Source organism: Pelecanus crispus, chromosome 7, assembly GCF_030463565.1.
Source record: "Pelecanus crispus isolate bPelCri1 chromosome 7, bPelCri1.pri, whole genome shotgun sequence".
NCBI classification, from domain to species: Eukaryota; Metazoa; Chordata; class Aves; order Pelecaniformes; family Pelecanidae; genus Pelecanus; species Pelecanus crispus.
In genome coordinates, this window is record NC_134649.1 from 21581321 (window position 1) to 21605835 (window position 24515).

The window sequence follows — 24515 nt, forward strand, 5'->3', positions numbered from 1 at the left end:
AATTTTAAGGGGACACAGGAAAAATGGAATTCTGCTTAGTTGACATTCAGTGTAGCATTAGGTTGACCATTTCATTTGACATACATTATATGTTCCAGGAAAACTTAATGCCAGTAAGATTTCTTAGTAATAAGCAAAAGAAACCAAACCGTCTTCATTTCTGCAAAAAAGCAAAATGCATTTCTCATTAATAACTTGTGCTCTGAATGGAACATGAAGATTAATAACAAATAATGACTTTTCAAACATTAAAAAAAGTTAGAAACATCCAAAAGCAGAGAACACTCAGCTGCAAAGCTTCTTGGGATGCTTTTTAAAAGTACGCAAATTGCTGTAACATACAGATTCAGAATTAGATTTTATCTGCGCAGCCTACAGCCTCTATTTAATAAACATGTCAAACAGACAGAACGACACAAGGTCAAAGGGGAAAACTAAAGCACAAGGAATGAGCATGACAGTCTACTAACTCTAATGAAACGGCAATGCAGGCCTGTGAGAAAATCTTTCATTGGAGAGTTTTCTTGATTTTATACCTTGTAGCCTGTGTTAAGTACATATACATAAATCCAAGTCTGTAGTATAGTTTAGTTTCAGCATGCTCCAAATCTATCCAGCGAAAGTGGAATCCTTGACAAAACACTCAGCTCTGGTTCCATGTTGAACCTCAAGCGTTCCGGTAAGTTAGTATGTTTGTATGTTTTCAAAATTTAATGCACAATACAGCCACTATTTACTGCTTTACATCATGTAAATGCCATGTTCTTAGGTCCACCCTTATTTAATTAGTGCTGTCCACGCATGCTGTGACCTAGCACTCTGGGTTTAACCTTCCCTGATAACAACAGGTCAAAGGGCACCTGAGTTTGTGTATAAAAGTTAAACTAATTTTTCAAGGAAGCTATGCTTCCTTTTTAGCCAGAATTAATATCAGCTCAGGATCCTGCGTTGTTTCTCACTACCATCTTTCAATTGTTTAGACTGTCAAATTAAATGAAATATATACCCATGAGCCATCTGTGCTAATACAAACTCTAGAATACCAGACCTCTTCTGTTAATCAAAAAGCCCTATTCTATAGTCCTACTATTACATGATAAAACTATTCCTTAGAGATAATAATCAGACAGTACATAAACTACGCTTTTCCCTTCTGCTGTCTGCTAGCCTGCTACACCCCACAAGGTCAGAATGGACAGCAAACTGCCTCAGGTGTATGTTGATTTTTTAACATTACAGAAACAAATCACATTAATACATTGAAAGGGATAGCTGCTGAGACTACACAAGTGTGTCTGTCCATCACAAACAATATTAAGCCTACAATTCAGTAAGACAGCTAAGTGGATACTTCCTGACTGGAGCCCTGCATTCACGAACTGAATAATTCACACTGGTTAGTTTTCTACCGCCCTTTATGCAATAATTACTATCTTGCACCATTTTATGTAGAACAAACTAATGCAGATCGTGGGATTTGGGAATTAATGCTGACGGTTTGTTATAAATGCTCAGACACAACGGTAGTTGGTAGAGGGATAAATACAGACAGTGTAAGTGGATGCCTACATTTTAAAAATTAATAGTGGTTTCTTGAGGTATCAGTGGGACAGCCCTTCAGCCACTGCACTTTGCCATAGCCCCCCTGTAAGCTGTAACTGTCCCAATTCAAGTCTTACTCTCTGGTATATACCTGTAATATCTACAGCAACAAATAAACATCCAGTCTCAAACCAAGAGCTACTGAACAAGCTGTAGAAGAGAACTACTTTGATACACTTTGATTTACAGAAAGAAATGGGAGTTAATGGTGTGTGCAAGAGTTGTTTTACATGACATTTCAATAGACTGTTTCTGTGCCCCGTAAAAAAAACCCTGACTGGACTGGATCCTGCAACTGCATTTATACAGATGAATATTGTTAACAGCAACAAGCAATTTGCGTATCAGAGACACTAAATGTCCTAACAATCAAAGTGAAGAAAAATGAACTGAAGGAGACTTACACTGAATTCTTTACTCATGCAAAGCCCTTGCAGAGTTTAATGCATTTCAGGTGGAATGTGTGGTACAACTTCTATACAAATTACATATTAAATGAGACATAAACCTATGATGATGAATTGTATGAGATTGATGCTGCTAAATGTGTTTTGCAGAGCAAAACGTGATCTTTTTGAGTTATTTTGGTGAATAAAAATTATGAAAAGTTCAATTTCCAATTTTTGGTCAATAAAATTTTACTTGGATAAAAAAAATTTGGTATCAAGCGATTTTTCAGTTTCAGTTGTACAATCTTAATGCAAGTGGCCACTGAAAGCATTGAAAGTCCTTTCCCATTAGAAAAACTGTTATTTCATGGTTTTGACTGAGATTCTTTTTTACATTTTTGGGGCTTATTAAACATAAAAAGTATTAGCTAAAAGTGAGATTTTTTGAATAGTAGTAGTAATGGATGGGATACAGCATTTTGCATAGTTCAAATTTTCACTTTTTGCTTAAATTCATTTGCCATAGCTATACAGTGGAAATAACAATAATTAGCAATCTTAAGCATGACAAAATCCTGAACATTTAATCATGAAAGTTCCTTCAATAACTAAGATCTTAAAGACAAAACTTAGTCCAAAAGAATATGCAATAATTAACATCTTCACACTAAGCAAAAGTTTTAAAACATCTTTTACCTGAAAGGCAGGCAGATCAAGAACAGCAAAACTATTGAAGAAACGTAAACTCTGAATGGCAACCTGGATTGTGTTCGCTGCATAGCTGTCTTTAGGACTTGCTGTGTTTGGATCTGAAATTGTCCCGTGGAAAAGAACGCAGTACAGCATATGCAAGACTCCAACCAGATCCGTAGACTGAAGAACTGCTGTTAGTCCTGTGGGGTCCTGACGTGTATTGTCAAATATATTCCAAGATCTGTCAAAGAAACATGAAGCCGTCTGAGGAGGAGACCAGCACTCAGTGAGAACACTTGCCCAGGATGCAGTACTTCTAATAAGCCAAATGTTAGAAAAACAGTAAACTGCTAAAAAGGAAAAAACCTGATGCCTAATGTGTTAAGAAACCACAACATTTCCAGAAAATACTTTCAATAATCTGGGCACCATCTCATGCTCTCTTTAACTGCAGTGCAGCTTTATCTTTAAATATCTTTCTCCATGTACTGGTGTCTCTGCACCCCAAATGGGTTCATGATACCAGCATAAGACCATGCAGAAATTCGACAGCTTTAAAGTCAGAAGCCTGGGGGCACTTTAGGGGCTCAATGCAAGCTTTGTCTCAGGCCAGTAGCCTACACCCATCTTGCTTTCTTGCAACAGCAGCCAGCAGAGGTGGGAGAACTCCCTGGAACATCTCACTGCCTCAGTGACAGGCTGCAGGCACTGGAACAAACTGCCTACCTAAGTAGCAAAGTAAGTTACCAGGACCAGATGATCTTTATCAAATAGTTCTGCAGGAATTTAAGAATGAAGTAGTTGAGCAGTTAGCAAAACGCACTACTTCTCAGATGTTATTATGGGAGACTGTATGGTAGGCAAAGCACAAATAAGCATGAAATGCTCAAGACAAAACAGCACAGCTTGTGCAAATGGAAACTAGGTTTCTTTGGCATCTTTTGGGTATGCACATAAATTAATGGAGAAGGTTTTTGGTTATCTAGGGTATGAGGACTGAGAGGCAAATAACTGAGGATGCCCTTTCCCTTCTCATATTCAGACTTTCATAATCCCTCCACGATCTGTACTGTTTCTGTTTCTTCACATTATTAATCATCCAGAAGATGATGAAGGACAGTCACTGCTAAGGAAGACCAAGATTGTCACTACTCTGGATGTTAAACAATGTGTAGAAGGCAGGCAAATACAAAATAAAGCACACAAAAGAATTCAACAAGTTTTATATACTCTGAGTTCTGATTCAAACCCATCATGTAAATCCCTTGAACTTCATTACAGCAATACATTTAGTCTAAATTGGCCATCAAAGGAAACACTAAAATATTAAGATACAGTGAACAGCAACACTGAAAATATGGTACATCAAAATCTGGTCTTTACCTCATCTACTATGTTTCCATAAAGAAGAAAAAAGAAGAAAAAAGAAGAAAAAAGAAGAAAAAAGAAGAAAAAAGAAGAAAAAAGGAAAAAGAAGGAAAAAGAAGGAAAAAGAAGGAAAAAGAAGGAAAAAGAAGGAAAAAGAAGGAAAAAGAAGGAAAAAGAAGGAAAAAGAAGGAAAAAGAAGGAAAAAGAAGGAAAAAGAAGGAAAAAGAAGGAAAAAGAAGGAAAAAGAAGGAAAAAGAAGGAAAAAGAAGAAAAAAGAAGAAAAAAGAAGAAAAAAGAAGAAAAAAGAAGAAAAAAGAAGAAAAAAGAAGAAAAAAGAAGAAAAAAGAAGAAAAAAGAAGAAAAAAGAAGAAAAAAGAAATGTATCAACATCAAAAGAGACTATAAAGATTGAGTCTATATACTTTTTTTTAATAACTGAAAGACAATACAACAGGTGATATGAGAAAATGTTATAAAAGGACAAACTAGATGAAGGTATCTTTCCCTTTTATAACAACTAAAAGCAAAGGAGATGGGAAAGCAGTGGAAACAAGAACCACTTTCTAAAAGAATCTGTAACTTTGAAGACCTCAGTTGAATACAGAAACAAGTGGACACTCAGAGGGCTCAGAACATTCCTGTTGACCAGAATCAACTATTCCTTGACTAGGAAGGTTCTAAATGATGTTTTCAGTATCTCCATCAGAAGCACCTTGCACCGCTCTGTTACACACATTGCTCTGCTCCAGTGAAGTTTCCAACACAGATCCTAGGTAGGCTGACCAATCCTGCTTTTTGTGATACAGACACTTGTCTTCAATGGACCAACTAAACCACGAATTCAGCAACTACTGGGTTCTGGTGATCATCACCTTGTTCTGTCATTTTCACATTTTCTAGTGAAGCAAAAGAACAGGTAAGAAAGCACCACCTCACACAACAACAGTGTCTATCAATAACAATTTCTATCTGTAACAGCACACCATTGCTGCCTTGGACCAAAGAGAGAGAAACAGGCAGAGCAGGATAATGAACCTGCATTCTCCATGTCCCAGAGGACGCCCAGGTACTGGGCTAACCTCAAATATAGCTTAAACATTTAAAAAGAAGAATGAACAACAGTTAGGTGAAACACCATCTTTGCAGTTACAACAGCAAACTTCAAAGCTAGTATCTGTGCATTTTCTTGTGGATACAATTCTGTAAGGTAGCATGAGAGGGCACTAAAAACATGAGCAAGGCTGATGACCAGGTCCTTCTGATACCACAAACACCTGTTGCACCCCTGAGCAGGGACTGCTTAGCATCTGGGTGCGGACAGTGTACACAGCTACTGCGAGGAGGCTGACGTGCTGCAGGTGAAGGAGGGGAGACGTAGGAGGCTTAGGAAGGTTATTTCAGCACTCAGGCTATGAAGTATCTCTGCACACATTTCACAGCCTTTGAGTGGTCATCTAGCAGCTGTATCTGCCCTACAGCCAGGTGAATACGATAGGGACAGTATTTGGGCTGTACACAACTTACTGTACTAGCACCCGTCTGCTTCCATCACTGTCCGCTCACGTATTTACATTCAGAAAGCAGCTGCCCAGATGACTCACTTCTGCTTTTTATCAGTCAGATCACACGTGTAAGGAATTATCTTATCTGAAATTATGGGTACCATTTCTTTCCAAGTTCTTTCTGTTTACAGCCTGTGAATGTTCGATGTTACTGAAAAAGTTTTTATGTACAGCATCTTCTGCTACCTCAAGAATTAATGTTCCAGTCCTATTTCAGCAATACCTATGCTGTACAAAAAAACACACGAGACTGTGTAATTATTTCATAGATCTTTGAAAGAAGCAATCAGATCTTTAAGACACACAGTAAGAACAAAAGCAAGGTAGCTGTGCCTATTTTCCAGTGCCTGTGTTGTTCCACAAGTGACTCCATTACCACCAGTCACCACTGGACCTCCACTACAACTCTGCCAGTTAGGGTCAGCCATTTGTAGAGAGTCAGCTGGAGATGAACATGTCTGAGTTTATTATACAGGTTCCAAGGACAGGGTGTTTGTTCAATACCGTGATAGCCAAATGAACTCCTAACAAAGAAACTGTGCTACAAAAGCAGCCGTGACAGCGCTTCAGAAGGCCACCAGCGTAGGATTCTCCCAAAATACACGTAACAACATTTGAAAAACAAGGTGAAGTAAATTAAAAAGATAATTAAAATTATGATTTGATGCCACTTACCTGCTGCAAAAGAAGAACCACAGTCAGTCACCTTGCAGTTTGTAACACTCATAATGATCCTAACATCTACTCCATAAAGAATAAAAAAAGTAGAAAAAATACCAGAGCTCTAAGTGTGTTCTGGGTGGGGCCACGCTGCACAACAATTTATGGCATTACTTTGCTTTTCCTGCGCCTGGAATCCATGCCCAAAATCTTCATTTCGAAACTCTGTGGTCTTTGAGTGAGTGTGTTTGAACGGAGTCAGCAGAGACACTTCCTGAACCATCACCTGGCCTTGCCAGCTGTGCCTTTCTACAGATTCCCGCTGCGGAGTTTCAAGTCATGCTGGCACGTGAACCTGGCTGCAAGCGAGGAATGAACCTGGATGGCTGCAAAAGGAGGGCAAGCTAACACAGCTCTGGGACCACCTCTGTGCATTTCTACAACTTTGGTTTGTGTATCTGTGGACTCCTTAGTGTTACTCACTTTAAAATACTTTCTGATGTCCAATTATTTATTTTGCAGTATGCAGTAGCCAAAATGTGCTAACTTAACTACGCTCAAGTAACTAGAATGTTTATTTCCACAGTATCACATGAGAGCACAGCTCCTTTTCCCAACTAGTATTTCTTAATTTCAATCTTAGCTTTTTCAACAGTACAAAACAGAAAAAAAACACTCATGGTGAAACAATAACCCCAAATTAATTACTGCTTACGATACCTCACAGAATTTTTGGTAACTACATGCAATGAGAAGACTGACCAGTTTTACCAAAGGTTAAAGTTAAGATTGCTTTCAACTCTCACTCCATCATTATTTTTAAACAATTCCATATGAAAAAGCTTACATTGCTGGATGAAATCCTTTTACCATTTTGTGCTGCTCTGGAGCAGTGAATGAATCAAAATATACATAAAAAAAGTCAATTTTTAAAAACTCAACTTTAAAAAGTCAGTTTTAACTGTCATTTATAATCACTTTAAGCCTAAATGTTTACAATAAAAAGGTAAAAGGCATTATTCATACAGGCTGTAGGCTTTAAAGTAGAAGAAAATTTATATGAGATGTTGGAAAATAAAGCATGAACCTTTGTGTATGCTGCTTTGAGTGATTTTGGTCAAGTCTGCACAACAGCGGATTTCATACATTTAGCAGATTTTTAGTCCACCTCAAAGGTAAGCCCAATGAAAATTCAGTGATAACTGTTAGGACACAGACTGAAGTAAAAACCAATAAAAATCCTAATATCATAAGATGACGATGCCATACAAGAAACCCAGGTTTTACGTAACTAATGTTAAGCGAGGAGATTCCAATGGATGTACCTCCTTTTACTTCTCTTATTCAAAGAAGCTTACTCTCCGTGTCTGTAACAGCTGCCAAAGTAAAATAGTCAGTATGGACAAAACCCCTTCAATTAATCACTGAAGGGAAGCAAGACTTACAGGGTTTTTTACATTGGCCTATATAGCTGGGAAAACAGATAGGCTTTCAAACTTTACCAAGGCTCTACATTTAACACAGAAAAACAGGCAAATATTTATATTACGGTCAAAAAACCTGCAGGATCTTAAAAAGAAAAGTTTAATGAAATGCAGAGAATTTTCATTATGGGCTGCCATTATGATTTTCAGCTTCTGCCATCAAGGAGTCTCAGGAATTGGTACGGAGTTTATGACTTACAAAAAAGGTTTCAGAATTTAAAAATGTGGATATATCCATCACAGGAAAGAAAGATACTAAACAGTGGTACTTCATTGCTTAAAATACACCACTATTTATTAAAAACAGGAATTCAATACAGCTTGATGAGAAACAGCATACTCTGCATAACAAGTATAAAACTAAAATTTCTCCAAGCTTCAGTATGAGCAAATTGTTTATATCTGAAAATATATTGTTTTAAAAACTGAGTTAACAAGCAGACAATCCTCTCTAAGGGTATACACTGTAAGTTTGTATATTTGAAATATATACTCCTGATTAAAAACATGGAGCCAAATGGAAACATGCGTTTTCAAAAGGCTTAGAATATAATCTGGGGGGTTTTTATTATTGGATTTAAAAACTATCATCTGTACTTTTTGCTTCTAAATTATTTTATTTAGAAGGTATGTCAAAATAAAGAGGCAAAATAACAATAAAAGTATAAAGAAGTATTTAGCACCTGTCAGACCTTGTTATAATTCACACTGTCAAGCTAGGAATCACAGTCCCATGTAAAAGTGATGATTTGAAACCTTCTAGTAGTATCAAGAACAAGTTTTACTTAGTTTACAGTACTTGCTGGATCTGCTGTCTGTTGGAAGTGGTGAGAAGCACAACCAGCATTCAGGCAGACTTGCAACTGATTCGCAATCCAGCAGCCAAAACAGACATTATCTTAATTACTGCAATAAAACTGAAAACAGACCATCCTACTTCCTTGCGTATCTGTGACATGACAATCACTATTTTCCTGGATCAAACCCTATATATCTGCAGCTTTCCACCACTGCTGCTTGTAATCCACAACTTCATTAGCTGTTGACACAGATTTATATGTATTCCACTACTGTTTTGAGATAACATATAACAGTAACGATTTAGCTACTGTACTGCTGTGACATTCTATTTTCCTAGATTAATGAGGGAGCTTGCAGGCATTTCTTACATCAAGAAAACAGCAAAATTTCGAAAAAGTTGATGTCCCAAGAAGCTACATGATTTGAGGTACTATTATTTGCAATATTCTCCTTATGCAAAACTCACTTCCCTCCTTGTGTCTGTGTTATTGCTAGTCCACTGTACTGCTCTTAGGGAGAACATTCTTCCTTACTGATTAACCCTTACACTGCACTACTGCTGATAGTTTCCTCCTGCTATTTGCATTAACTCTGTGGTTAATACAAATTTCTTCATTCATACTAATGGCCAAAAGTGAAATAAGACATTAACAATAGTCCTCCCTAGAGAAACAACTAAACTTTTTGGACAGAAATCTTAGTTCCAGACACTAACAGGGAAAAAAGTGATATAGATTCGATGAATGCTGGGCAGTATATGAAAAGACAGGAAAATAAGCAAGGTCCTTGCTATGCTGATGAAGGACTTGCTATATATTTTCTTTCTTAGTCTTCACTCCTGCTTTTAGGGAAGGGTGAGCTGAGGCAGCATGGCCATTTTTTTATTAATGCTCCTTGCATTCTATGCCTGCTCATTGTTTTGTCTCGTGTTTACAAGCCAAGCATGTTCCATATCTGCATTCAGGACTCAAGGGCCCAAAACAGGCCTTATATCTCTCATAGTTACAATAATAAACTCTGGAAAACAAGGCTGTAATCCTGAACAATGCTACTGGACATCTGAATTGGACATGAATTGCAAGACAGATTTGTATGACTATATAAACCACTGTTACTCTTTAAAAAGTCTATTTAATATTTTGTTTTACTTCAAGTTAATAAAAATGTCTCTGTTTTCAATTCTGGCTATTGTTGCCCTGAATGGTGAGCAAAAAAACAGTTAAGCATTATCATGGCCACAATTTTCATGCCTAAGTATCAAATGCCAGGTTCGTCTTTTGCTCAGCAAAAAGACATAGCTCGATATTCAGATGTGCTGCATTTACAATAAGGGACAATACCCTATTTTCAGCTCTCATACACTTTTTTTAACTCATCCGGGAGAAAGGAGCTCTCACCTCCATTGCTATCAATGGATGCAACACAGCAAAAGAAAAACGGGACTTCTGGTTGAAGGTCTCAAGTCACCCTCACTGATTCTCACTGTATAACAGATGAGGGTATAAAAATTACCAAAACAAGGTTCACATGGGGTTACAAGTTATTAATGTCTTCAACAAATGATCTTTTATATGTATTACACAGTGTTTGGAAAAATGTGCTATTAGATCCGCAGCAAAACTTCAATTAAAAGAATCAATCTAGCATTTATTAGCCAGCATCAAAAATGATCATTTGAGAAGTAAGATCAATATCAAAGTTAAATCTTTTTAAAGACCTTGACCATTAATGAAAAGAAAATCCTTCTCTTATTATATGTTTATAACACATGTTCAGAATGGATTCCCTCATTTCAGTAACTTTTTATGATATTAAAATTGAGACTCCTCCAATTTATGTTTCTACATTAGCAAGACCTTCCTTTATTGTATCTAACTCCATGATTTTATACTTTTTTTCCTAAGTCTACCATGGGAATAAAAAAAAGTATCTTAGTTTATGTCTTAAAATTTTATCAGCTACATTATATCAACCATACACCTCATTTAATACTTAATGCTGACATACATATATGATACACTTTGAGGCTATTTTCTAGTAATCATTATTGTTGTGATAACTTGCCTGATGCAGAGGTACGTGCAGGTAGGTACTTGACTGATATCTCTTCCCTGCCTATAAAATTATTTTCTATGAAGTAACTGTCCAAATAAACACTGGGTATCTGAATTGAGCTTGGTTTAGAAACATCCCGCTAAATTTGGGAGTTTTATGAAATGTTCTTGCGAGGAAGACGGGAAAGTCTGGATTGACAGCTTTTCCTACATCAAAGCTCCAGAAATGTCCTAACATACTTTCAACCCACAGGACAGGATCTTTCAACTGTTTAAAACTTGAGTTAGAGTTTTTAACTTCTGGCCCTGTGGGGATATTGCAGATTAGAGTCCCAGTGAAGTTCCTAACGGCCTGGTGGTGTCTGAAAGGAGGAGGATTACGCAGCGCTTGGACATTCCTAGTTCATAAAGGATTTCATTGTTGCAGGCACTGTGGATGGTTGGAGAGCCCTGAGGTAGTTGTGGTGTGTTAGCCACCCAGCGTCTACTGTCCTATCAGCTTCCTGCTATGCCGCTCAGTGGCAGAGCATGCCAAGATATGTGCACAGCATAAAGAGCACTGTATAAAAATACTCTAATGCATTTAATATGGAATGACAACATTTTGTATGAAAAATAACAGACTGAAAGAGTTCTACTGGAAAAAAGCAAATTAATTTTGTGCCCCACCCCCAATCACCATCCAGGAGCATAAAGAAGTTCCCAACCTGGAAACATTCTATATAGGAGGATATACCAAAAGAACAACTCAAAATTCCTCTTGTAACAATGACGAAAGCCTGATATCATTTTGGCAAAACTTCTTTTCATGCTGCAGCAGCAGAGCACTGGTAGTACTTACTAGACTTTTTTCCTCTTGGTAACAACTTCAGAAGTATTATGATCAGAGTGCTTAGTTACAGAGAAGCCTAATATGGCGTGTTTGTTTGGTGCTTAAGCATGTATCAACTGAGTTGGAGAATGAGAAATGCTGGATTTTGACTAAATAGGCTGCATTGCCTCCTACTACTCTTTAGCACGAATGAGAGAGGCATCTGTATTTCTCACAAAGAGAGGCCACCTTTTGTGCTGCAGATCATGTATCACACAACATGTATTACTGTATTGTGACATATTTAAGAATTCAATAAATTTGAGCTCTGTTTCTGCCACCTTAATCTGTGTTTGGCAATACCTTTTTCTATTTAAATCACCTTGAATACTAAGGACTTCTGTAACACAACAGAATTACACTCTGCATTCACTTCTTCAATGAGAATGGGCTCAGGTGATGAAAGACATTTAATTTAAACTGCCCTTCTAACCAGTTACACCAAAGCTTTTGATCTAAAAGTGAAAGACAACAGTTTTGAAATCTCCAAGTTCATTCCTCTCATTTCTTTTCATGCTCAAATGAACAATCCAACCTAGAAATCAGGAACAATCAGCACCTTTGGAGATAATCCAAAGCATTGTTCTTACATCCAGGTAGTAAGATCAGATAATTTTTGGTGTTAACTGTGAAGAAAAATACTCAACCCTCCAAAATTATTGTTCTGCTACAAAGCACAGATGATGCTGGAAGAACTATGCACAGTGCTGTATTATTTTGGCGTGCAAAGATCTCTATTATTTGGGTGAAGCGTGTGCCTGCTTCAGAAATTGCAAATATTATATTACTCACTCTTGTAGCTAGAATTATTATTCCACTAAGAGAAGTGCGATTTTTTTTTTTTTTTTTTTTTTGGTATGCATTTGACTTTTGGCAGCGCTGTCTTGGAATGTAAAATGCCAAGTTGGCAGCTTTCAGCAAGGGAAATTTCAGTAAGTTGGGATGGTCTCTTTGGGCTCGTATTTCTTGCAGTTCTTTTTCCATGCGCCTGTGTCCCTGAGTTACCAGCAACAGCTCTTACCTACAGCTTTGTTTCTTATTTTATGTTTTATTAACTCCAGTTTTTCAATCCTAGCATCATTTTACCCTCCAGGAATTCATTGTAAAGTTATGTCAACCTTGTCTTTTCCTGAAATGTTTAAGTCTAATGGCAGTAGGTTCCAGTATGTGCACCCCAAAGCTCTGAAATTTTGACTCTCACAGTGTCAGGCTGTCCTATGCTGCAGATTATAGAAGTCCAGATTTGCTGGCAGACACATACCTCATGCTCACTCCCCACAACCCTGGTTAGGTTATGATAACAAACATTTTGCATTAGAAAATTCCCTGGTAAGTCTAGTAATACTTTTCTTTACAGAAAATACAATTCCCTTACTAACAGTGGTATTTTAAAGAATAAGATTGCTCTAGAGACAGATCAATTAAGAGTTGATTTTAGCTGATAATAAAATACATCTTGAAGTCCTTAGGACTAGACACTTAAAATTAGCAGTGATAAAACCCTCTCTGTAATGATGAGTAAAGAAGATAAAGTTTGCAGTTCTGATAGATGACTTAGAAGAATCAAGACTCAGTGCAGGTAACTAATTACAGTTCAATGGTGAAAGGGTGAGCAGAGTGTATTTCCTGCACTGTTTCTTTACTGGTTATTACTGTGTGACTAAGAACAGTTCTGTTTAACAGCCTCATCAGAATGCTCGCTTCCATGAACACAGTGTTGGCACAGGGTTACAACGGCTGCTGCCTATATGATGAACATATGTAGAGATGACAGACCTAGCACACCTACCTTCCATTGACAGCAAAACATAGTTGACATATTCCATGCAACACTGCTGTGGCATTTTGTAGAAAAGTTGCTATTTTGGGATTCTCATCAACAGGGCCTTGAACGGAGAGGAAACAGCAACACAGCTTGTCTATCAACCCTATGTTCACCACGTAACTAGAAACAGAGAAAAAATTGTATTAAAAAAATAGTCCCGTGCCAGTTTTGGTAACTTTGCAAAGGAAGTAATTGCTGCTTCTCTATTATCAAACCATACAAAATGCAGGTTGTGATTACTTAAATACTCTTTCTGAAAGGGTTCAAACCAATTCAAATTACAGTAACTTCAGATCTGGCTCTCTCTAACTATCAGTAGTTTTTGTTAAGAGATCTGTCTGTTGTAGGATAATTTGTATTATACTGTACAAAAGATGAGTGTAAATGTTTATTTTACCATACTTCTAGAAGGACAATGGAATTTTGCCATAGTTAAATGATTTATAATAATCTTGATAGCTCTGCGGCAGCACAATTTCTTTTTAGCATGAAGAGATAAACTTTGTAGAACACACTAATTCAAGACGACAATGATGTTACCCAGATAACGTTTTATTGCAATACGTATATCATAACAACTACTGCCCAGTTGTTAGGTCTTTTTTTCCTTTTTAAAATATACGCAACAGCTACAAGAGTAATAGAACATGCAGGTAACAACCTCCTACCATCAGTATAGAAGATCAGAACCAGAAAGCCTCCTCAGGAGCTCAACCAAAACTCAACGCAGAGAAAACCATGCTAGGGACTTTTTTTTTTAAAAAAAAACCCTGAAAACTCCTCTTTCTTTTTTATTATCAGAGTAGCTCAGATCATCATTGCTGATCATCAGATCACTACTGCTGAAGTTTCTTCTTTGAATTTCTAATAGCTTGGAAACCTACACCAAAGATTTTGCTGGTTGTCCTTGGACCAAGATGTCTCTGTCCACACCAGGTTCTCTCATACTTTGATCATTATCAACTCCACTTAAAACTGTGCACACAACTTTTTTTTTTTTCATGTCACTTTGCTGATATCAACTAACTTCACATACTTTTTCTACCATAAACATTCAGCTTTTCAGACTTTACTCTGTCTCAGCTGTTCATTCTGCTGACTTATGTGACATCAACTTCCTCTGTGGAGACAAATATCCTGCTGCAATCACCTCCTCCTTCTCTTTATCATCTAATTTTCTTTGTACTTTCCTCCACTCTTATCAAGACAGAGAAACTTCTTGTCAAAATCAGAAGAACTGCTGTTACATCCTGTGTGACTCCACCTGACTTAACAGAGATGAGGAACAAATTGCTTTCAGACACCATCAACTGATTCACTGTTTTTACACTGGTAACCTATACTAAACCATTCTGCTATTAATATTACTCCATCCTACCAGCTGTTCTGTCTACTTGCTTGTCAAATCCACTTGTTAGAGATTGCCTCTTTGAGCATAGGCTCCTTGAAATGGGAACACCATTGGCTATATGGTTCCATAATGTCAAGACCACCCTGACTTGATGAAGTATGGATCATTATTAAATAATAATGATTCTAGTAAATAAATAATACTGATTAGATAATGCTTGTCCCAGGAGCTGTACAAGTATTTACTAAAAGTAACTATTCCCTCACATGTCTTACAGCCTGATTCTGAAAAACCAGGGACTTTTAAGATTAGGAAAAGAAAAAAAAAGCCTCTCCCCTTTTCAGACACTGTTGTTTCTCAAAGACTAATCTCTCTTCAGGGCTAGAAGCTAGACTTTCTGCCAAAGTTTACCCTGGTGACTCAAAGCTTTTGGAAGCAATGGAAGTAATTAAGAATAAAAATACACAGAATATAAAGCAAGAAGTCTGACTGCAGTATGAAAGATTTTTAAAGCTGCTAAAGTATAGCAGTTAAAAACACTTAAAGACACATGAAGGTTATTAACTGCACACTCATTGCTCAGGTAAGTTTGATTCATCTGCTCTACTTAGCAACATGAAAGGTTACCAGCATTAGGTTTCTTGCAGATTTTGATGTAAGCAATTCACCTGAGCATACAGGTGATAAGCAAGCTTTCCTGGAATTATTCGGCTAGTATGGGAGCAGAGCTGGGTGTTAGATATATCACAGTCACAGAGAAATGCTGAGTGCTAGAAATCTCTTTGTGAAATAGGAGGGGAAAGGAAGAAGTAAATAAAATACAGCTAATACTGATGATTACTCACAAAAAGGTACAATCATGCTCATCAATATTCTCTTTCTTTTTCCCTAGGAACATCTCTACAGTCTGAGTGACATCTGCAAAATGTGTTTTTTGTCCCCCTTCCTTTACACCCACACCTGGATACAAAGCAGCTGCTCTTTTGGCAGAGAAAAAATGGATGAGCCCCCAGTCTACTGAGGCTATTCTTCAATGGCTTCCAGAGACAATGAGAAGACGCATGAAGCACTCCCTTCCTTGAAGAACTGAGCATACGGACAAGTGGAATGTCAAAGCTCTCTAATCTATTGCCTCCATTTCTGAGTCTTTTTACCTATGGTAGCGTATTTCCAATAATTTGGCTACCCTTTTGAAATGCATACAGTATGTAGATAATTGTTGTTTATGCATCAGGTATAGTTGTCCCAAATAGAAAAAAAAAAACCCTTTTATTTCAACTTTCCTTTTTCTTCCCCCATCTTCCTAAAACTCTCATTTAATCAACTCCACAAGGACACATGATACAATGACCTTGAGGTGAAAAATTCTCATTAATAATAGAATTTGTCTGGTTTTGACTAGTTTAAAATGCCCTCTCTTTTTTTCCTAATTGCACTATTACCTTGTCATCATGCCTTTCATTCTCCATTTATAACCAGATCCCCTAAAGTGCCTCAGGTGAAGGACCTAGTTGGATTCTCATGTATCTTCTTATCTTAAGGGTATGCCTGTGCTTGGCCCAGTCAGTGTCAGATGTCTGGTCAGCACAAATATCAATAAGCAGACCTCCCACCCTCCCATTCATAAATGGAGAGAATACAACATCCTGAAATTTCACACTCTTTCAAAACCTGTTTGGGGAGAAGGCGGGTTACATGAGAACAATAAAGTTTTAGAAGTCACTGGTATCTATGACAACTATTTGTTTTGCTTTCCTCCTCCAGCTGTCTTCTTTTGTATCCATCAGCATCATACCAGACTTTGAAAAGTCTGAAGATGCTCACATTTTCAGTAACATATAATCAGAATTTCATTTCTTCAGAGGGCTGAAGATGTATTGATGACTATTTATATAATTTACTAGTGAAACTATACACTTTTAGCAAGTTTAATATATTGTTGGATATACATTAGTTTTATATATAGAAATAAATTAGATATATATTAATTCATTTAATATATTAATATATTCAGGTTCAAGTGGTTTTACCAAAGAATTAGAATGTTTCAAGTAAAAATGAGCAAAACAACATATTCTCTTTTACTCTACTGTTACAGCTCACTGAATTATTTTGATTGAAATTTTGCTCAAGAAATAGAAAAGAAAATTGCTATTAAAATACAGCTACATTATATAAATTGAGATCAGATTACAGGAATTATTGGGCAATCTTTATAACAGGAATTATATATTTTACAGCAAGCTTATATGAATGCATGTATGATATGCAGGACCATGCAGGCAATAAGCATACACGGTTGGCATAGAGAATTGAGAGAAAATGTTGAAAATATGGAAGCTGACTGCTAGGTAATTAGGAGAAGAAACTAACAGAAAGGACACAAAAAAACAAGTCCAAAATTAAAAAACTCTTGGTTTTCTGTATTTCTGTACCTGCATTTTTTTTGAAGAACATTTTTGAGAATACAGCATTTCAGTAGTCTTCTTGACTACACACACAAACCACTCTTACTAAGTTAAGAGTTAAAGCAGTTTGTTCCTTTCTTAAATCACTGCAATTTTCTTTCTCTGTAGTAAAGAAGGTTTAGAGAAGTTTGTTTCTTTTTTTTTTTTTTTTTTTTTTAACCTGATCAGGTCTTGGACTCTGCTGTTGAAGGCTTCCATTTGAGAGGATTTACTCTTCACTTCCTGTAGTATCTTCAGTGCAGTAGAGTGGTTGTTTCCATCTGGGAAGCTGGAGATTAGACATCTGAAAATCACCGCAGTTATCCTGAGAAGTCCTGTTGTTAAACCTTCAAATACCTGCTTATTTGCACTTCTGCCTGAAGCAGCATTATGGTCATCTGGAACACTGACCTAAGTAAAGAGAAAAAAACACCACAATTCAGTAAAAATAATCAGAGTTTGTAGAGAAACACTTTGAATGTTGCATACTAGTACACCAAAATACTAATAAAGTAACATATTCTAGCAGCACTGATGGACATTAAAGCATTTCAGGTACAAAATAAGGTCTATACTCCTTATGTAGGTAATACAAGCTGCAACAGAATAAATCAAGTCAAAAAAATGTTTAATGTATGAGAACTGACAGAAGCCTTACAGCAACAGAGTATTTCGTTAGTGCGATTGTGGTGTTCTTATGCATACACAGGATTTTTGATGAGTCACTAGCAAAAAAAAATTTTCTTTTTTTGAACTTGACTGTGAATAAACGAACTACTGAGATGGTTCATTTTGACTACTACACTGTGTTACCACGAAGACATATGAAACGTCTAGGATACACAAAGAGTTCAGTAATACAGAGGAAAGATAGCTATTTTCTGTGGAAGGAATAGCATTTCCTGTCGTATGGTAATCCCCTACTTGACTTTGGAAAAATACAACGTACCATCAGAAAGCTACTCAACAGTTTGAGTCCTAAACAAACACCCCTACAAAAGTGAGTATTTTGAAAGGCAAAAGTTCTTGTGACACAGGAGGTACAACTGTGGCTCTTCACAGAAAAAGACAATACACTTTGCAGGCAATAGGAATGATCTTTGCAATGAGATCTAATCCCCAATGGACCTTCTCCTTCATAGCAAAAAAAACAAACAAAAAATTACAAAAATATTATCCTGAAGTAAGCATCCTTCCAAAGTATTTTATGTGGAATTTTAATGTTAGAAAAATTACGGAATTTTTTACCAAAAAAGCAAGATGGATTGTGATAAAACTCAAACCATAACTAAGAAAAAAAAAAAATTATCTAGAGTAGTACTAGTTTGCCCTTAGCAAACAGCATACTGAAGTATCTGAGCAGTAGGTACAGAAAACCCACAGGAAGGCCACAGGAGGTGCCATCTGGTAACAACAGCAAAGGACATTGGGGAATACAAAATTTTTCCAACCTACAAGGAGGTATTCAGTTGTGCTGCTGAGCTTCTGTCTAACTGAATTCAGAACAAATTATATTACCTGCTGAGATACACAAAGAGGGTAATACAGGGCTGGTTTAAGCCAGCAATAGAAGCTTCTTCACTGAATCAAGACAAATGAATTACAGTGGTTCCCCTTCACAGCTGAAAAAGCTTGTAAGAGAATTCTGTTTTCCTAGTAAGTGTCAGAACTTCTCAGTTGAGCAGTTTACTACTAAAGCTAACCCGAAGTAGCTAAATATTTCAAAGAGCTAAGTACTCCTCAAAGGCAAGACGACCCTTAAGGCAAGGCTTCAATCTTTCTTTGACTCACACTTCTCTTATCCATCTTTTTTCCAAAAAGAAATAAATGCTAAATCTCCCAAAGTCTGCAAAACCAAAAAGAAAACTTGTAATTTCTTAAAAAATGAAAGGTAGTTGAAGTGGAAATTTCTGCCAGGGAGGAAAGGACAGAGGGAAATTAGAAAAACAACCTATCCTGACTGAATCCTGAAGAATACTTGGGGAAAAAAAATTTAAAAACCTAAGGAACTATCTGAGAAGACAGAAAGAATTGCATAAATTCTAGGGCACAACCTGACATACTGGTCATAAAGGATGACAAGAGTAATATAGTTCTAAAAGAACCAATGGGAAATGCTTTCCACACACAAATCTCAAATTGGGCATGGAGCACTTTAATGGATACCTTCACATTGTAACTGCTCAGGACAGCAGGAAAAATGTGTCACACGAATAAAGCTTGAAAATCTCAATATAAAACATCACCTGATGACCACTGCACTTGTCCATCAGATATCAGTCACTTGTCAATCATGTCAGAGGCACAACATGCAGTTGCCTCTGAACAGACCTCAGAGGAGAGGAATCCGATTTTTCTAAATCATTAAACTAGAGCCCACTCCTAAAAAAGGCAATGAAGTTCAGCTGTATAAGATGTAAACCTAAAGACAAATCTATATGCAGGATACATATCTGGAAGGAAATCCTCATGGAGACTATAATTTTTTTTTTAATTGTATTTTATTTTTTCATTTCTGCAGTTAATTTAAATTTCTGCAGATAATTTAAATCAGATGAAATACTGTTTGATCATAATAGGGCAGAAAGTGAAGTGTGTGTGTGTAAGTCCTGCAGTTTTACAGGCAGAATATTGGCAGCACAGATGCATCAGTCAAGACACAGGGCTCCCAGGTACACTGACTGTGCTTAACGTTGCTGGACTCCACATACCAACAGACCTCTGTGGAGGCACTTTTATGAGACAGCTTGAGGCTTTCAACACTGTAATTAGTGATTAATATTGGCTGAAATTTTATTTTCATTCCAGGTTAAAATTATTTACACTTGGTATACACAAGTGAGGTCACAGAAAACTGTTCCTCCTGGTATAGGTATCAGGAGGGATTTGGTAACACTTGGTGACAAAGAACAACATGCGCGTTTCTTTATTATTCATTAGCTCTGAGCCTTGTGTTGGTACTTAAAACTCATTGTAATAGTCTGTTTCTGGTGATGAGCCAAGTGAGCAAGTGAGAAGTCTTTAGCTGCTTATTCAAGTTCAATAGGAAAAATAATATTATGTTGCTCCAGTAACTTCTGTTGACTAAAATAATTCATGCCTAATGATTCTAATTGCCTACTGAAACAGACGGATTAAGCTTTGCAATGTATAAATCAATTTAAATGTGGCGACTTTGTACTAGGAACACCAAGTTTTAAAAATTGCTAACAAATGCTACTCACTGCTTTTTCACCTAAGATGAAAAATTATATATAACTTTTTTCTTAAAAGATTTAATAATTTTTTTGCAGTAGAGCCTTCCACTTGCTGTAATGAACAGTACTATAAACAGATAATGTCTATTTTTGTCTTCTAGTTGAATGTACATATGAGAACTGTATTTTCTAAGTATATAGCCCTTAGCTACACAAGTTCATGCTTTAATATAAAACTGTTCTTCCTAATTTGTAAAATAAATAGCTCTGGCACTCAATACAATAATTTATTGCAGAGCTTATTTTTCACATTTGATTTTGGGGGAAAGTGTGTGTGTGTGTATTATTAATATAAAGCGAGAACAAATGTGGTTTTTATACTATGTATGTCAAAGAGGAGATAGAAGGAAATACTGTTTTACAGAAAATAGGTAAATTTGAACTTAATTCCTGCCTTTAATATTTTCCATTTATGTGAACTCAAATGAGTGATGAAAGATCAGCTCTTTTACTGAAGAAGTAATTAATGGGACAGTGTGAAAATGTGTTGAGATTTATGTTCAAAATTAATTGGGGTGCTTGTGAAAGTGATGTATTACTTTGCTTGTTGATTATTGTATCAAGTAAGGGGGTAGGAAATCTTAAGATTTAATACTGTAATTATGAAAGCTTTCAAGCTCTGGTTTCTTTATGTTGACTGCACAAGGAGTTAACGATATTCAGAAAAACTGTGTTTGTTGAACATGGGCTTTGGATGAGTAAATGTTAAAACGTCACATTTTTATTTCTGAGGTTTAATAGGTTTAACAGTTTAACTGACACAAATCTACACGTACGATTACACACTTAAACTGACTTGTTAAGTAACTGGTATAAAGCATTTTTATGTCACAAAAAAAAAAATCAGGAAAAATGTTCAATTATTTGACACATCCAACATCTCAACACTATTTTAGCATTTATGATGACTGCCTATGCTGGGCCTAATCAAGACCCCTACTTTCTTTAAATCACTTTGTGAAGCGGAACACTCTGATGACCACACTCTCAGTTCTGGTACAGTCTCCATACAACTGTTGAGCCATTCAGCAGAGAATTCCCCTTGTGTAGTGATTCCCTTGCTTGTGCAGAGCTGCCATAAGCTCTTCAGCTCTGCCCAGCATCTAGGACTTAATCCTGCAAGATGCTGAACAATATGGCCCCAATCCAGTAAAGTACTTAGGCACACATTTAATACAGCTGAAAATGTTGCTCCATTCTGACTCATGTCACCAAAAGTACCTCTGCATATCAGAGCACCTTTTTTTTTTTTTTTGTCATAACAACAACAAAAATACAGTTTCCAGTTAGCAACGTAGAGCTCTGGCACTGCAAAATCATTTATGTTTTTATTTGTCTCATAAAAAGCATAATCCTTCACAGCCATGAAGAATTTTAAATATGGAGCTGCTAAACCTAAATGGAAAGAGTTCAGATCTTTTGAAGCACCTGTTTCTGTTCACTTGGTCTCTTATGCTGTATTCTTCTCCCACTAACAGTGGTGATTTTGTGCTTCTTGCATGTGAAAGTCATCAGGCTTGCCTCAAAAACGCTCTGGAAAACATGTACTTTCAAAACAGTATCTACAGGATGTCAGACTTTCTATGTAGTAACTAGTGAACTAAAGAAATGGAAATGGCCCGGGACGTCTATGGGCTTAAGATGGTGCAGATGAAGGCTCCACTTTTTAAATTCCCTACCCCTAAATACTTTAATATGTCATTATTTCTCCTACCCCAGCCCTGTTTTCAAGATTTACTACAGGATTAACACACTGGCTTCCTACTGAAGCAAGACATAAGTTTTGAACAAAATGTAAATTTTTGGTCTTTTAAAAGTTACATTATTAAAATAAAGAAAAAGACGTTAAATTTTTGTGCTTTTTTTACATTGCCAGCACTGACTGAATCGCATTAGCAATGACCCAGTCCACAGAGCTGACATCTAACTGAGGTACTTTTTTGCCAGCCTTGATACTTCTAGGTGCTGGTCCTCAGGTCTCCAACTACAATGGAAACCAGAGGGAAAGCAGGTTTTTTTTAGATCTGTTAGTGACCTGGAAGGTAGAAACTGCTGCCTTACTTGTTGCAGTACAGAAGATTCAAAAACTGACCGCAAATGGTTGAGAAACTAGGAACTGGGATAGGACGTATACTGTCATTTTGAAGCACCTAAATTAAATGGCAGCACATTCCAGTGAAGAAATGGTGAAGAAAAATTACTTCACTGTGACTAGATTGCCAGAATAACTTAAAGCCAATCAAAGCGATTGTACTTCATGAGTAAAATTTCATACGCCATTTGCCTACAATACAGTCCAGACTTAAGCATTGTATTTCAGAGAAGTGTAATGAGCAACTCACTTTCGATCTCTACATTTGTTTGATCTCTATTTACGTTGCCATGTTCATTTCACATGTTCTTATCTTCACTAATGATGTTCTACTTGGAATTTTCAGATATTATGCATTTAAAGATTGCCTTAAAAAAACCCCAAACATAGAGATCCAGTTTGAAATTTTCAAAATTTCAACCAGAGCTATAAATGGCAACCAACTCTGGCTAGTCAGACTGCTGGAGAGAGACTGGCAAGACTTTTTTTTGTTTTGGTTTTGTTTTTCAATTCTGAAATCAAGCCTGTATGTTGCATGTTTACATAAAATTATCTACTTAAAGGAATAAAAATAATCTGATTCTAGCCTTTAGCAATTACTCTTAAACAGAAAGAAAAACAGTCTAAAAATTTAATTGCATGTGCAGGATATTAGCAATACTGCATATGAATAAATGAAATGCATAGCAGTGACTATCTCAAGCTAGTCATTTGCAATTCTACGTAGTATGCAATTTGAAAATGAACCAAGAAAGAATCCATGTAATTTTGCATATTTATGTGAACAAGGAAATACAACAACAAAAATGTCTCAATTTCTAATTCTTAACGAGTTTTAACTTGCATTATGCTTTAACTAGTAATAGCAGGTATGCTACAATGGGAAAGATCTGAACGAATGAAAGAACAAAATCTTTTAAGAATTTCTACTGGACAAGGTGGTCTTGTCCAGCTTGCTATTCTCAAAAAGCTTTCTGAAATTTCCCTTTGATCTATCTGAGAACATGTAGTTAGAAAACAAACTGTCACGCTTTTCTTATTGTGAAATCATAAAAGGACAGCTATCCAAAAAAACCCCAATCTGTTTACTAAACGTATAAAATTATTTATAAATGCAGGCTCAGATATGTATGGTTTATATATATGGCTTTTCCAGATATCTTCATGACATGAAAAGTACATGACAGCTGATACTTGACTAGAAAAAAAACTGCCAAAATAAAAAAATATCCTTACATGCTTACAGCTCCATGTATTTATTTGTTTCTCTCGGTGTGAAACCTTCCAAAATACACAATTAGAAAAGTTTTCATCATTTCACAACTATCTTCTAGATACAGGAGACAAAGAAGAGCAGTGCTAGCAGTCTGTAGATAAATTAAGGTACAACATGAGCACGACTTCTGTGAGTGTAGGCGGGAAGGTCTGATGCATTAACCAGTGAAATCAGGAGACAGGCTACTACTGACCTCAACACACACTGACAGACATTACCTGAGCTGGTAAGGAGGCTAAGAAAGGGAACATGGTAAGTAAAGTCTACAGAAGGTTTCCTGCCAGTCTGTTTAGGTATGAGATAAAGGAAGGTCTAATCAGGAGACTTAATAATTAACTTGGTCACAAAAAAATAAGAAATACACTACCATTTCCCATTGGTACCCAAACTTTCATTGGAGGAAACAAACAAAAAATTTGTTTTTTTATAATTCTTCAAGTAATATTTTGAGGAGAAAAATGTTACACCTGTGTAAAGAAAAACGAACATTTTGTCACAAATGAGAAGTGATTGTTTTAAAATTTATTCTTTAAAATTTACAGCTCTGAGTTTCAGCAAAAGTGAAGCTGAGATTGCATTTGATTTTGATGGATAAAACCAGAACTAAAACCACATTAAATTGGTTGGAAGTAAGGTTCATACTTGCTGTATTTAAGAATATATTTAAAGGTTTCTCAAAACTGGATTCTTTGTTTCTGTATTCAGCAAATACTGGCATACTGGTTTAACAATTTTTTAGAACCTTGCAAATATACATTCTCATTTATTACTTCTGGTATTACT

The 24515-nt window shown here is 36.4% G+C and overlaps 1 protein-coding gene across 1 annotated transcript in view; it reads right to left on the minus strand.

Annotated features, from left to right (window-relative positions):
* The window catches only part of SCAPER (S-phase cyclin A associated protein in the ER), a 174268-nt gene that overhangs the window by 21586 nt on the left and 128167 nt on the right, over positions 1 to 24515 (minus strand). The window contains exons 26-28 of the mRNA XM_075713679.1: positions 17289 to 17518; positions 13274 to 13429; positions 2688 to 2925 (exon numbers count right to left, since the gene is read on the minus strand). Coding sequence (XP_075569794.1) covers positions 2688 to 2925; positions 13274 to 13429; positions 17289 to 17518 — 624 coding nt within the window. The remainder of the gene's footprint in view (positions 1 to 2687; positions 2926 to 13273; positions 13430 to 17288; positions 17519 to 24515) is intronic.